This window comes from Phodopus roborovskii, unplaced genomic scaffold (genome assembly GCF_943737965.1).
Source record: "Phodopus roborovskii unplaced genomic scaffold, PHOROB, whole genome shotgun sequence".
Taxonomy (NCBI): domain Eukaryota; kingdom Metazoa; phylum Chordata; class Mammalia; order Rodentia; family Cricetidae; genus Phodopus; species Phodopus roborovskii.
This window is the reverse complement of record NW_026126613.1, coordinates 1,828,330-1,844,749: the sequence shown is the minus strand read 5'-3', so window position 1 is coordinate 1,844,749 and position 16,420 is coordinate 1,828,330. Positions and strand designations below refer to the sequence as shown.

General features: G+C 40.7%; 1 protein-coding gene across 2 annotated transcripts in view; it reads left to right on the top strand.

Annotated features, from left to right (window-relative positions):
* Phactr2 (phosphatase and actin regulator 2) overlaps nt 1–12,852 on the top strand; it is a 261,285-nt gene extending 248,433 nt beyond the window's left edge. For both annotated transcript variants that reach the window (XM_051206153.1, XM_051206152.1), the window contains one exon: nt 6,323–12,852. In XM_051206153.1, coding sequence (XP_051062110.1) covers nt 6,323–6,338 — 16 coding nt within the window. In that variant the 3' untranslated portion in view covers nt 6,339–12,852. The remainder of the gene's footprint in view (nt 1–6,322) is intronic.
* Nucleotides 12,853–16,420: the final 3,568 nt, after the last annotated feature.

Here is a 16,420-nt window from a genome sequence, read left to right as displayed (position 1 = left end):
CCTTTAGGCAGTTTCTGCCCTCATCTTTATTCTCACGGGTAAGAGCTCGTTAGAGGTTGAGGTGTGTGCTTCTAGTCATTGCGTGTCCTATGCATTTGCAAACGTGCCCGTATATAATACACACGCGTGCACGGACTCCTCATGCACAGCTGCCTCATACGGCACTGTGGTGTAAATGGCACACAATGTAGTACCGACTACTGAGCAGGTGCTGCATTTCTGTGGTTGCCCTATTGACTGCATTCCCTGGGTCACTGGGCTCGCGTGTTTGATACCTTTCTAAAGATTTGTCTGTTATCTTTTAAACCGTTAGTTTACTGACCCGCACTGAGTACCCTGCACGCCCAGTCATGCTCATCACAGTTGGGTGGGTGAGTGACCTCAAGGTCCACAGTCTACAGGATAAATAATACACTGATTTCCACATGGTTGGGCACCCTTTTCTTCCAGACTGTTTGACTTCTGTAGGCAAACCATCATAAATCTTCCTGTAGGTTGCTTGTCTTTTTTACACGGATTAGTAAAAACCTGAGATATCAGTCCCCGGTATTTTTTTTTCCAACCTGCTGCCAGCCTTTTTTTACTTTTTTCATGATCTCTTGTGTAATATTTGCTCTCGCACTGAAATCTTTCTGTGTTGCTATTTTTTTATTTCATTGGTTTTCTTTTTCTGCGCTGTATGGGAGGCAGTGAAGAATATAAAACCATTGTATTCAACTTAACCCATTGGGCACCTCTTTCTGTGTATGATTCAAAAGAACACATGAACTATGCCCTTGGAAACCAGTGCTTAGCTTTCCCTGTGCCTCTAAGTAGGAAGCTCGCTTCTGGTCCACCCACATGTCTGGGTTCCGTATATGTCCTAAGGAGCTTTGACTGTCCCTGCCTTCGCTAGTGACACTTTGAATTAAAGATTATAGTACGTTTTTATATTGGATGGGATTTTTTTTTCACCTCCAAAAGTTCAAAATGGTTCCTCAACTGTTTACTCCTCTGAAGAAATTCAGGCTAGACCTGTGTTTTATTAAATAACTTATTGATATTGTCATTGTTTAAATAAATGCTAATAGATTCAGGTTAGGTACGTTTCGAAGTGGTAACAGCTCATGCTAAGGAGATGATCTTAAAAAGATTTTTTAATGTACTGATTAACACTCTTTAAGCTGTCATTTCAGATAAGGGAAAATTAAATATTCATACCACCAAAATAAACATGTCTTGCTCAAGTAGTCTTTAAGAGTTGGCAGTAAAGCAAATGTCTACTGCTATTTTTCCATTAATTTATATGACATCATTAGAGTTGCGTTCCAGCAGGGAAGTGTTTTTGGCTTTGGAGATATAAAAATCATGCTGTGATTTACATGTTGGTGTCAGTATTTCTTTTAAGAGGAAAAAAGTTTTAATAAACACTACTGTTTCTAGTCAAAATAATGCTAACATATGGCTGTGTGTTTTGCTGAAGAAAAGTGTTCCTGTAAAAGCCACAGAATTCTAAGCACTCAGCCCCCTCATGGGGCATAAGCATTGCGAATCATTACCCATCCTTGTAAATGCAGCCTAGACACATGGCAGATTTCTTTCTTCTAGTCAATGCCAGACTTGATCTCCCACATCAAGCCAGCCTTCCTATCAGACCCTAAACCTCTGAGAGTCAGGGTACATTGTACTGATGACAGCTCTGTCCCTTACCTGTTACACACACGTGCGCGCATACACACACACATAGATACACACACACACACACACACACACACACACACACACACACACAGGTCCAGACACTACTCTCAGGACACCCCTTACCTCTGGGGAGAACTGGTAGCTGGGTCACACACAGGAGAGAGGGAGACTTTTTGCCACCGAGCCTTTCGAACCTTTGGATTTTTTGAGACAAGTCAACAACAGATATTTAAAAGAAACACTGAAGGGATCCACTTCCTGAGACCCTGTTTCAATAAACGAGGATTCCAGCCTGGCGCTTTATTTTTGAATTATATGCTGGCATTTATATCATAAATACCCCTAGCACCAAAGGACGACACTTTGACCACATCACAGAATATCTTCTATCGTGTGTGTGTGTGTGTGTGTGTGTGTGTGTGTGTGTGTGTGTGTGTGTTGACGAATTGGCTTGATCTGTTCTCTCGTAATCCTCCTGGTTACTCCCAATATTTTCCAAAGAGCTTTTCGGAATTGAAACACAAGCCCCTGGGACCTTGCAACAAGGGCGAGGACAAATACTCCCCACAGGAATTCATCCTGGGGGCTGATAAGGGACCAAGCTGTAGCCTGCATTCCCTAGCATATTCTCTGATGCTCTGTTTACACTCTATATTTCCTCCCTTTGTTGCCCGCTCAGCAGCCCAACGCTCAAAACCACAAAGTTGAACATACTTGAAGAGTGGTCTGATGTTGGTTATGTACTCACTGCACTCAAAAGACACCAACAAAACAGACAGAATCCACTTCCCTTTTCTAGACAATGGAATTTCTATAATAGAAAATAATTATCTAAATTGGGATGACAAAGTTTGCAAAAAAAACACCTGTATTTTACTTAAAAATAAGTTTTAAAGGATTACAGTAGTAAGACATGAATAATTGGAATCTTCTGAGAAGTATTTTTTTTTTAATTTTGTCTTTTGAGACTTGGTTTCTCTGTGTAACAGCCCTTGTTGTCCTGGAACTCATTTTGTCAACTAGGCTGGCCTCAGATTCACAGAAATCCACCTGCCTCTGCCTCCCAAATGTTGGGATTAAAGGCGTGCGCCACTATCACCTGGCTAGTATTTTTTTTTCCTAATGGTTTTAACATAGATTCGATTTATAATCAAGAGAGAATGGCGTTTTTTACAAAATAAATTTAATCTAACACAAAATAACATTTTAGAGTGCAGAGTATCTTCACATGTGAATAATTTTATTAGCTTATGAAATGTTCGCTTATTAAGTAAAATGTACTATTATGCACTCATTGGATCATTGAATTGAAGCTTTCAAAGTCAAACGGATCTCAAGAGGTTTTTTTTTTTTTTTTATCATAACCAGTAGACAAAGAGGATATCGCCTAAATACCCACAGTACAGTTTTTTTATCTAAATTTCAGGTGAAGGGAATCAAAAACTCATAATAGTTTATTATAGTTATGAAGTCTGTTTTTTCTTTCTCAACTTCTAAAATATTTTCATCTAAGATTATTACATGGGAACGTACATTTTCCAAGCAGTGATTTCATTATGTGTGTTCTGAGGTATTGGCATTTCTTGGATTTACATAGAAAGGAAACCACTCTTTGGGCTGCTTAGAAAGGTGTGGCTTTTCAACATGTGACATTGCAGACACTGTCCTTGGGGCTGCAGCATGCCCTGTGGAGGGTCCACCACAGAAGAGTGGGGAGGCTTTTGGGTTGTTACTCTCTTTCCTGGATAGTCCATTTTCCTATCCCTGGACAGGGGCTTTCCGGGAGCTGTAAGATGGTATAAGCCCGGTATAGTATGGGAAATAAGAGGAGCACCGCCATCATGTGCCGTGACATCCCAGAGCGAGCGAGCTGTGGCCTAGGAGCTCTTCGTGCGCCACAGAAGTCCTTGTGGCATAGCAGTAAGGAAAGAGGGAGTAAAGATGGGTCTCAGCTTAATGGTAGCGTGCTCACCGTCCATGAACAGGACCCTGGGTCTAACCCCCAGCACGGAAAACAGAAATAAATAACAAGGGAGGAGAGCGTGATCCAAGATCTCAGTATGAATCAAATATCGAGAGACAGAGACAGAAGAGTTTACATTTGTGAGCAACTTTATTCTTATATTACCTGAAAGAGTGCATAGGAGAATGAGTAGTTTTTAAGAATGAAATTCTGGAAGAACTGTCTTTGGGAAGGGTTTTTCTTTGAATTCTATGACTTGAAGAAATAGCCCTGCTTCATTCCCTCTCAACAGTATGCATTAGAGTTTTGTTTTTTCAAGAAGAAAATGTCCATAATTTCAAAATCAGACACATCCTAAAAAGAGAGGGGATGAAAAGCTTCTGTCCTGAGGGCAAAGGGAATCTGTTTATTGCTTCACCAACTTGAAATTAAAGCCAAAACTGTTATTCTATTGTATAGGTGAAGTTTTCCAGAGATAAAGCTAAACCCACTTAGAAAAAAAAATACATTTGCAATACCTCTGACCATGAAATGCTACAGCCAAATTTGAATAGAGGAAGCTTAATTTTGCATGGTGTAAACATCTTTGACTAATTGAACACTGTAGCAAAATACAGATTTGTGCCAGGTGGTGGTGGCACACTCCTTTAATCCCAACATTCGAGTGGCAGAGGCAGGTAGATCTCTAGGAGTTCAAGACCAACCTGGTCTACAGAATGAGTTCCAGGACAGCCAAGGCTATTACACAGAGAAACTCTGTCTCAAACAAACAAAAAACAAACAAACAAAGCAAACAAAGATATAGGTCTGTGTGTGTTTTACCATATGGTGGAGGTTGTCTATGAAGAGAGGCTGCAGCCCCCATGGTAGCAGGGCCATACAGTCACAGTGCAACCCAGTGGAATTCACTTTCTACCCAGATTCTTGGGCAGATAGTGTGTACAGGATGAGAAGAAAATTCTAAGAGTTTTTTCACTGGTTTGGAGATGTTAATATCAGGGTTCTCTCCAGAAAATGCTGGGCTTTAGAAGCAACCTGTCTTTCTGCCACTCGGATGACTCATTTGGTCATCTAATTGGTGTTTCAGGTACCTTCTTCATCTCACCGATGGGAAGATTACATGCCCTGTGTCTCTTTTACCTACACTTGCCCTTTAGATAAAGAACCTAAGGGTATCTGAAGATAGGGACTCGGTGAAATATTTGTGCACAGAAGCCATGAGAAAGTGGATGCAGGCCAGACAGTTGCTAACAAATGAGTTTCTCTGCAGTGCCCAGAGAGGTTGAGCCTGGGAGAGAGAGAAGCTGATGGTTTTTGTGTCAGGGCCATGAAGGGATAAGGTGTTTGTCTTGTTCCCTGAGCTCTGCTCCCGGTATGCAGCTGACCCAGCTGGAGATAGGGAGGCCAGGACTTCTCTCTGGTCAAAACTGATCAACATTGGCCAAGGTGTGAGTCTACCCATCACTGTCTTGGCTCTGGTCTGTCCTCCAAGGTGGTCTAAGAAGTTTAGGGGAAGACTGTGGAATCTCTTCTGGCAGCCAAGTTTCTTCTCCAAATGCAGCCAGAGAGCTTCAGCCTTTGCCCTTACCCAGCATGGGATTCCTGGGACAATTATAATTCTTTGTGGTTTATTGTTTCAGTAGTCTGATAGCACAAGTGTCTGTCTTTAAAATATTTCCTCTCCTGCCTGGATAGTCACAAGAAGAAAACAGAAACGCTCCACCATTGAATGAAAGCTCAGCTGAGGACATATCTTGGTCTCTAATATAGGTAAAATCATAGACTCTAGAGCCAACATCCTTGGACTTAGCTTCCCAGTGTCTCAGTTTCTGCAGCTGAACAAAGGGAGCTCTCTGACTTCCATTTGAATGGGAGCCCCACCCACCCACATACAAGAAAACAGTAATAAAACAGAACTTAAAATCTGTTAACCACCAAAAACTTCTGAGTTTCTTCACGTTGCCATTTGGCCCTTCCTAGAAGGCATTTTGGAAGGTTCTGTCAGCTGAATTCGCATATAGTCGTATATATACTTAAAATTAAAATCTGTTGTCTTAAGAGTGAACCATTCAGTTACATAAAATTACCTGTAGAGTTATTAAATCATTTTCTAAATGTAACTTCATGCTTCTAGCAAGTACTGATTAAGTACGTAGAATGGGTTTAGAGGTTCTGGAGATGGGGAACTTAGCATAGATCAGATCCTCCTCCCCAGATGTTTCTTTTATCTTGTTCTGTTCTTTGTTTTGTAAGACAGCATCTAATGTATCCCAGGTTGGCTTCGTATAGCCAAAGTTGACTTTGAACTCCTCATCGCCCTTTCTCTACCACTCAAGGATTGGAAGTATACCTGCATGCCACCGTAGCTACCACTGTCACGATGATAAAAGAGCGATTGTTGTGTTTGCTGTTCATATCTGCAGGCTGGGTATAGCCAAATCCATTTAAAACATGTCTCCCTCTGCATAATGTGGGCTAGAATGTGAGCCTTGAGCACAATGATGTCTTATAAGAATCATGTCTGCTCAACATAACATACGTAAGAGCATTCTGTTACAGCAACAATTTAATGGTAACTGGGTCGGTGATATTCAGAGCTGCCTTCTGCAGTTATTTATGTTACCAAATGCAGAATATGCTTCTATGCCAGAGACTCACAGTTTTTGTTCCTTTCTCCAGGTTCCATCGTCCGTAATGCAGTGTGGTACTGTTGAGAAATACAGACTGATGGTCCCTGGAAGAAACCCTGCTTCCCAAGACCCCGACATTGCACTGTGATTTGAACGTGTATGTTCCCGTTTCATTGTGGTGAAAGGGGCGTGTGACCCGACCTTGGTTGAGAATGCTCCTCACCTGGACAGCCCAGACAAGGTCAACAAGCTGAGAGCCAGATGCAGCGAGCCTGGCTGCCCAGATGTGCACTGATACAAGGTGCACTCTGGTTCTCTCAGCTGTTCATCAAAAATTGTAATCAAAGGAGACAAGCAGAAGACAATCGCCAGTTCGACTACCAGAAAGCCAAATGGTACAGTGTGGAATTGCTGGTGGTCACCCCAACAGGGTGGGTGGGAGCTAAAAATAAGGAGAAGGACTGTTTCATTATGTTAATGAAGAAAAGAAGAATGAAGATACGTATATTTTTGAAGTAGGCATTTGCTAGCTGAGAACTTACTAAGGGGTTTGGGAACCTACTCAACCAATGTGGATTCCTTAAAGACTTGATTCCAGAACATTGTTGTTTCACCAATAAGTGGTTCTGTGTAGTACCATATTTTTCATGTTGTGCCAGTGAACCCAGTTGCCAGAAACCAATCTTTGCGTGTGTTAAATGCAAGAAGCCTCTACCAACTCTTAAGAAGCATGGCTGCTTGCATTGTGTTGCATGCTTTCAATAACCCAGCTACCCACACGCTATCTTCTTAGACGGACGCGCTTTCCTGATGTATGAGCCTGCTACAAGGGTAGCAGAGATAAAGTCTGATACAATGTGATCCTGCACTGTTGCAAGCTTTAGAAATAACTCCCCTGATCGTTCCCTGTCTTAATTATCTCCAGAGTCAGGAAACCATCCATTATCGGAAGAAGGTTATGTGGACAATCGTGACACCCTTTTTAAAAAACTAAATCCAGAGTTGCAGCTTAAGAAGCATGCAAGTGTGTGCTGTTTGCTCCAAGCCCTGAAGGGGAACAATAACAACAATAATAAAGTACCAGGTAGTTTTGAGTGCGGCATTAAAACTCTTTTAAAAGTTAGGTTGCTGCTATTAGAAAGAAAGAAAGAAGGAAGGAAAGAAAGGAAGAAAAGTCAAGCACATAGATTTGACAAAATCCCCTTTAAGGAGCACAGAAAATTGCTGGCTTATGTAAAGGAACCCTTACCTTCTAGGCTGAGTCTGTGGGTCACATCCATCCATACAGCCTTTACTCCCCATGCCAGAGAAGCTGTCAGATGCAGTTCAGCACCCCGAGAGCCTGTAATCAGTCTTGTTTACATTGAGAAGCTTCCTCCCTCAAATTGCTCTTCTCTGTGGCACCAGAGCCCCAGCACAGAACCCCAGAAGGGCTCCCTTGTAAATACTACCTTAAATTTCATTGTCCTTTAACAATTGTTTTGGGCCCCTTGGATTAAAAGCATGCGATTTCTTTATTTTTTTTCTAAAGAGAAGGCAGAATCTGTGTGGAGTCCGTCTTACTCTCTGATCTGGAATGATGACGGTTGTGAAGTATTCTGCTTCAGAATGTGGAAGCCTGTAATTTTCTATCTCTACTGACAACTCAGCGTTTAATCAGTTGAGTAAGTGTAGGTCCCACCACTGTGGTGTTTGGAAGAACCACTTGAAATCTGATGATTTCATTTAAAAGTAGAAGTAGTTGGCAGCAGTTGACCTACTCTAAAGAGCCTGGAGGACCATTTCATGAGGTACCCAGCATCATTGTACCCTTCACCACGCTGAGCTGTTTGCATTAATAAAGCGAGGCTGCAACCTACACTAGTTCATTTCAGTAAGGACCTAAGACAGACTTTGCTTTTGGAGTAATGCCTTCTGCTGTTCGTCTTCGGCCGAGGGCTTGTTTGTTTTGTTGTTGTTTGTTTTACAGCATCTCGATTCAGCCCCAAAAATTAACTTCTTTCTCATCACTTGCAAAGCAGTTTTCCTTTACGATACCTTATTATCATCTCAGTGTCGAGGGAAAAATGCCGAGGCAGATAATGTTTCTTTTCCTACATTTTACAGCGTCTGTACATTGTAAGTGCAAGACATGCACACCAGTTTGTCCTTCAAAGTGTGTGCCATAGGAAGTTTCTATTGGGTTGTTAAGAAGAACACTCTTTTTTTTTCCCCCATCATGGTCTGAATTGCACAATTTTTACTGTCCACAATAATATTCTCCTGCTACAAAACACAAGCTGCCTTTCAGGCTGAAGCCCCCCCCCCCCGATCCCCACTGCTGCACAAATGAAAACCCGTCCCCCAGATATTATCTGTCACATTTATGAACTACGTATCCCTTTCCTTCCTACTGACTCATGTGTTTACAGAAAATTTGGTAAGTTAGAGAGAAGTTTAAAAATGCAATGAACTACCAGCAGTCTAACATTTAAATGATTAGAACCACCTATTACTTCATTACAATGATCTATTACTTTTCTTTTTCTTTTGTAAGTCATGGAAAGAATTAAAATACCATGAGCCAAACTGTAGTTCTCAGAATAAGGCTCCGTTTTCGTGGTTAATTTTTAAAGGCAGAAGAAATGTAAAGGCTGCCTAGCTTCACTAGCAGCCCATCCAGACATCCCCGCAGAAGGCAAAAGCATGTCTCCCTCTCCCTGTAATTATGCCCCTGCCCACTGCCAGCCTTTCTGCAGCCCAACCAGCAAGCCACTATTCTCTAAGAAAATAAATGTGTGCAGAAATTGGAGGGGTTTTTGGGTGCAGTTGTAACACAATTCCAGTCTTTCACTAAAGTGTACCATTAGGCCAATGAAGAAAATGAATGAGTTTTCCTGACTCCCGAGATATGATGGAAAAAGAAAATTAGCCCAACTCATGGAAGGTCCCAGGCAAGAAAGAACTAGACGAAGTAGAATATATCAAGTGGCTATTTCCATCTTGGCTTTTAAATGGAGGTGGGAAACCCTGTGGGTAATAAGGTAGTGAGAAAACACTAAGTCTCCCTCATGGCCATTACCAACCAGCGTGACCAAAAAACGGTCACAACAGCATTCAGTGGAGGCATCTTGACTGGTGATTTCCTAGACATGTGAAATGTCTTGTGGCTTTGTGTTAGTTGTAATTTACCTTTATGTTTATTCCTTAAACCACTTAACTAAAGTCTACAACATCCAGAGAACCATCTTGGGTATTTGAACAGCCATTAACTAAAAAGGCAAGCAGACCAGGTTCTAGGGTTTATTCAGAAAAGCTGCCTTTTTCATTTCTTCTTCCCATCCTTATTAGCGAAATAAAGGTAGTCACTTATCTGTCTCTGGTGGTGGGAGAAAGTTCTGACATCTAATTGAAAATAGACTTAAGGAAATAGAAGAGTCTAATACACTCTTCAAAAGTTGCCAAATATTGAAAATGAGTTGTTAGCCCTTAGGGCCTCTGTAAGACTCTGTCTCCTGCAATGAATTCAGTGATGTGCTGGTGTTTAAAAAAAAGATGCAGTAATTTGTACTTGGGAGAGAAATAAATGTCTGTTAACACCACATGTCCTGATATACCCCACACCAGCACACAACAGACAAACCTACCAAGACTAAGCTGTAAACACAATAGCACATAGCAGTATGTCTGCATTTGAACCCTAAAATATTTTCTTTTTCTCCATCTCTTGCTCAAAAAGCCCATCCTATGTTATTTGTGCATGGTCCTAGCAGTATGATTTAGAGTAATAAACGTTCTTTAGTGTGGGTGAAACAGACATAATCTAATATAAGATATATGGATTTATGTCATTTTCATCAATATGGGGAATTTGTTTATGCATTCCTACATCCTCACTGTATCCAGTTATCATTACTAGTAAAAGAAGCTGTACTTGGAGATCATTATTTCCTCCCTCGCATCCTTCGAGTATACAAATTGTCCCTTCGCCCCTTAAAATGATTAATTTCTGTTAGGATTTGCTGTCTACTTACCGGTGATATGTTTTATTTAACAAAGCAGAGTGAACCTTTAGAAGATATGTGTGAGAAAAATAAGCAATTGTCAAATTAATGGGAACAGCTTCCGGAGAGAATGTGCATTCCTAGGCAACTCAAACCCGAGTTCCAAATAGGGACTCTAGGTTCCACTACAAAGACAGCAGCGACCAAAGGAGTGGAGATGAAGGCAGAAAACCCCAAACCATTCCCATTTTTGTTTCCTGTTTACCTTTTCTAATTGTTAAGCTTAAACCCTGTTTCATAGCTTGAACCACTGTTTGCACTTCTAGAAAGCAATTGTAATCTAGATCAACTATTTTTTGTTACGATTATGTTGCTTTGTGTTTTTGTTTTGTTTTGTTTTTGTTTGGTTGGTTGTTGTTTTTGTTTTGTTTTGTTTTTGTTTTCGTGGACAGCTTTATCCCAAATGAACAAATCTCATTTTACATATTGTAAGGTTTGGGGCAAAGAAATGGAGAGTCCTGTGGCTGCTGTTCCTACCTACTGCCAAGTTTTAGCCATGCCGGGTTTTAATGCAGGAAATGCCATTTAGCTCGTTGCTCCTGTAGCACAGCTGCTTACGAACAAAGAGCTGTTGATAGATGTTTCCCAGTGCGGGTGTTGTTGGCATTTGGATCTGGGCAATTCTTTGTTGTGATGAAATGTACCACATGTTGCAAGATGTTCAGTATCCCAGGCTCCTAGTGACTTGACATCAGGATTGTTCCCAGACATTGTGAAAACCAAAAATAAAAAGTAAAAATTTAAAACAAGCCCTCCCACGTATGTGCATACCTGCCCAGAAGAGTGTCCCCCCTTACCTGCATACGAATGCCACTGTCCACTGTAATAAGGACACATAGGAGAAAGATCCCCAAATACCATCTCTACTGCTTTGCGTGTCTCCTACCCACCTCAAGCCTTCTGCTTAGATGCAGCGTAAATTGCCCTGTTCTCTAGGAAAGAGGGTTGCCAGGCAGCTTTGCCCTTTACAGTGACCTGGCCTGATACTCGAACGTACTTCTGGAAGGGCAACACACGGAGCAAACGTTCGTCACTTGGGAACAAGACTGCAGGTCACAGGAACACACTGGCTCCGAACAAAACGGATGGTCTTTGGAAGTCAGCATTAGATTCTCCTTGGTAAAACTGTAGACAGAGCTGCAAAAGATTCTTCTCTCCTCCTATAGACAACGCAGTTGATTCGTATGGAAATGCTTGAATTCCCCCATGTAAACATATCCATATGGTTCAGCTTTTCTAATAAGATGTGCAAATATGGCATTGTGGCAGAAATGTGGGTTAACTAGATTGCATTCATACTGTTCACACCACAAAGCCGAGGATATGCGAAACGAAGTGAGTATTCCCCCAAGTGTGCCTCGATCAACCCGTGCTAACCACACAGAAACATACTCTTTATACCACTGAAATTTAACAGTATGTCTTGAAAAATATTTAGATGACTTGCAGCTAGCTACAAGGACAAAATTAATTCCTCCCACACTAACAATTTTAATAATAAAATTCTAAAGACACTTTTTTTTTTCCCCCCTTGAAGCAGAACAGCTCAGAGTCAATAAAGGTGGTTATAGTGTAAACCTACAGATGGGGCTTAGAAATTCTTATCTTTCTTAATAGCAGTTTTTTTTTTAAGAGAATGAATTGAAGGAGTAAGTGAGACAGGATGCCAATCCACCCTCAGGTCAATTTTGAGGTTTATTAAAAATGTCAATAATACTTGTGCCACTCGACAGCCTGGGGGTGGGGGAGGGGCAGAGCTTTTCACTTAATGAAAGCTCTGATTTGATTTTTGACTGTATCATTACATTGCTTAGAGAGCATCCCCACCATGAGAAATTGCCACTGTAGTGCTAGCTAGCATTTGGAAGGGTTAGCAGGAGCTAAGGGTCTAACCACCTTCATCGCTTACACTATAGGCACTAACTCTTTAGTATTTCCTCTGTGGCTTAGACACATGCCTATATATTCAAAGCACCCTGTGAAAATTCCTGCAGTTAGATGCCTGCTGGAAACTCTCTCTCTCTTTCCCCCTAAGTAACAGTGGTTTTCCCCTAACAGACTGTCTGTGTTCTTTTGTTCTTTTGAGCTTTGGTTAAAGCGATAGTGATCATTTCGAGACTAACCGGGTAAGTCTCCAGTGTGTGACCCAATATTTATCCAGGTTTGCTTTCTGTGGGTGTTAATAACTGGAACTGTATACCCAGATAAACACGACAGTTTCTTAACCCGTGCTACATTATAGTATGTGGGTATGAGAGCTGCAAGAATACACGCCGAAGCCTATGTATTCCACGATTGTAACCCGAAAGATCGTGTGTTACCTTTTTATTCCATATTGGTGTTTGTGCTATTTAAAGTGGAAGATTATACTCTGTGTAGTAGTATAATATAATAGGATTCTTCGCTGTGCACAATTCCAAGTGCCTTAGAACATTGTTTAGCTTTCCTGAGTATATGTATATGCATATATATATTATGTGTGTGTGTGTGTATAAATTGGGAAACGTTACCTCAATAAAATCGTTGGGAAATCATAGTTTTAGTCTGTTAACATTTAATCTGTTACCACTATTCTCAGATAGCGTTTAATCTTTTTATTTTATATTTCATTTTTTTATTTGTTGAGTTTCTGAGACAGGGTCTCCTAGACTGGCCTCTAACTCAGTATATGGTCACAAATGACCCAAGTGCTAAATCACAGGCACATGCATCATGCATGGTCTTTTTAAATTAAAAGTTCATGGAGGTCTTGTGTAAAGTGAGATTCATCTACATTTTATAATTCCCTAGTATTACAACCCCACCTAACTTTTAACGGATTGGTATGTGAAGCCTAGTGATGTATACTTTTAATTTTAAAAACCTACCTAAAGAATAGTTGTTTTTTTTAAAGGTGTGTGTGTGTGTGTGTGTGTGTGTGTGTGTGTGTGTGTGTGTGTGTGTGCAGTGTGTATGAACATGAATGAATTCTTTTAAAGCAGGGCTGGGGATCGAACCCGCCCCTCATGCACACTAGGCTAGCACTCTACCACTGAGCTAGTCTCCTGGCTCCTTAAATGAATCTCTGTGAACTGAAGGCCACCCAGGGTTACATGGGATGGAAGCAGTCTAAAAGAGTAACAGCGCTCACGCCTTTAATCCCAGCGCTAGAAAGGTATATAAGGAAGAGGCAAAGGGCCGCATAAGAGATTTAGTTTCCAGTCATAGGGAAGGCAGGGTCTCCGTTTCAGCCTTGGTACAGGTAGGAACTACTGCTTGGCTGCTTTTCTGATCACCACGTATCTCAATTGATGATACATTACATGAAGACAAAGAGGAGGAAAAACACAAATAGCTTCTAAATACATGTCTCTATATGTATAAACACATTCTTAACAAGGTATGACAAAAACACTGATGTCAATTACAATCCTTATTTCTGGAACTGGCCATGTGGCCTTAGCTGGTGTTCACAACTTCTGCTATCCATTTTGTATTTCTCACATCGTCAGCAAGCACCCCAACAGATATTGTGTCTTTTCCTGAAGAAGTGACTTATATCTTCATTCCTGAAGGTCTTGACTGTTTATCATCCTGCCTGGATTGGGTTATAGCTTCCCATTGACTTTACTCACAGGACATGGGAATATCAAGATACCCCCTTAAAGAGCTCCTGAACTCCAAACATACTCTTCCTTACCTCCATTGTAGAGAAGCAATCGAATGTCCTCTTAGTAGTCTGGTGCAAGTACCCAAAAGGGCCAGAGAAAAGGTATCACACTCCCTGTAGCTGTAGTTACAAGTGTGACGCTGGTACTCAGGGACTCTGGAGGAGCAGCATATGCTCTCATCCCCTGAGCTGTCTCTCTACCCCAAGAATCGTTGCTCTGAATAATAAATCGCAGCATATATATTTTTAAATTTTTTATCTTTTTATAAAGTCAGTGGATAGTTGATAATACTTTTCTGACAAAATAAAAGTGTAAAAGATAAACACTCTAGAATTAATAAAGGAGGAAACAGTCTCCATTGTTGTATTTGCTCTTTCATGCACTGGAAGCAAGGAAAGAAGCTGAAAGCACATTACCACCAGAAATGGAATTAAAATCAGCCTTCACATTCCTCAACAGGGTTTATCAAATATAACTTAGCCTCTCTCAGGTCCAGGACAAGGTTATGGATGAGAGGATCTTATTTGTGTTGGCTAATTACTCCTAAGTTTGGAGCCTACCCTTGAGAGTGATTGATACAACCAAGTATTTTTGTGCTTTGTTTCAGTTTGAGTTGGGTTGGATTTGGGGGAGTTTAGGGAGGAGAGCATTGATGACTAAACCGAGGGTCCCTGCCCATAAGGCAAGTACTCAACTGGTGAGTTCCAGCTGTCCTAGTTTGGGATTTTTTTTAAGAGAGAAAAACAACACAAAGTTGGATGGGTCTTTGAAAACTTTATCAAGGAATTTGTAACTTATCCCCAAGACAAAAGGACCCTATTAAATATCGTAATACCAGGACTAGCATTCCTACATTCACCTCAAGCATCCTGAACCATAAAAATGAGAGGAAACAATGCAGAAGCAGAGTGTCTGTTGCTATAATCTGGTTGGTAGGCTAAGGCAGCTCTAGCCAAGCTACCTACTATCAGAACAAGAAATGTAACCTAATTTAAAGGGCAGTTATGAATTGGAAGTGTTGCATGTGTCAAAGCAGGACATAGAAAGGTCATGCCTCTACCTAACCATGTGTCTGTGTTGTACAAAAAATAGCACTGTCACTTGCTGAAGGACAGAACACCAGAGACATAAGGCTGGCATAGGGTAGAGTTGGGTACAGAGAGAGTCAAAGAGGCTGGGAACATAGAGAAGTTAAGCATTCAGCTTTAACGTTGCAATTCAATTTATTCAGTTTGCCTTCCGCTGGGACAACACATGTTGATGCATGTATAGGAGTCAATTGGATACAGTAGTCTGTATGTCAGGGGAAGTGTCTAGGATGGGAATCAGGAAGATAGTTTGATGGGAGAGTACTTGCCAAGCCTATGTAAGTACCAGGATTCTGTCCCCCCAACGCCATGAAATGGGGGGTGGAGGGACACATGCAATGGGAACTATGAACATGAATAAACACTTCCAATAGAAAAAAAAGTGTGGCTTAAGCCCGTGAAGTTATCAGCAGAGCCAAAATTCAATAAACTATTTTCTCATTGCCCAACTTTGTCAAGACCACAACATAAAAATATTTACACATCATTGTGCATTTCTGATACTTGCTTGTTTTTAATTTTATAGAATTTTACTAGTTACTTTAATTTCAAATAAAATACAATAACTTTATTCAGGATATTAAATCATGAAGCAAAATTACATTTGAAAATTCCTGATGTTGCACAAAATATTATATATATACATATATATATGAATATTATCTCAATAAATCAAATAGCCTATTTTTACTTATTGGAATAAATGGCTTGTTCTTTAATACGGTCACAAATGAAATTAGCTTATATTTAGTTGCTATATTCTGTGTACATGTAGATATATTTGAGTTTTATCTCAATTATCCAAAAGAGCTTACTTTTTTAAGACATTAGAAGATTTGTATATACATAATGAGATGCCCTGGGGATAGGCCCAAACCTAAACACAAAATTCATTTGTTTCATCTACACACTGTGCAAATTGTCTGAAGATCATCTCTTGCAACATCCTTATCACACTTTGCTTTGACAGTGTCTTGTCATATGACCTCAGGCACAGAATTTTCTATTTGTGTCTTCATGTAACCATACCATTAAAATATAAGAACTACCGGGTCTTGTGAGATATGCCCGTACTCCTAACACTTGGAGGCATGAAGTTCAGGGGCTACATAGTGAGTATGAAACCAACATAGGCTACATGAGCTCCTCTCCTCACAAAACTCTAGTAAAAGCAATCCTCACAGTGGGATGATGGAGATGTTCACAGTGCAAGCTACACAAGGAACAGAATGATTGCATATCAGTAAGATAGGAGCATACACACAGAAGTAGATGCATGTCTTGGATCACCAACACTCTAAGCATGTGCTCATTGATAAAGGACAGGTGGCATTGCCAATTTCCTACAGTAGACATGCCTGTGACC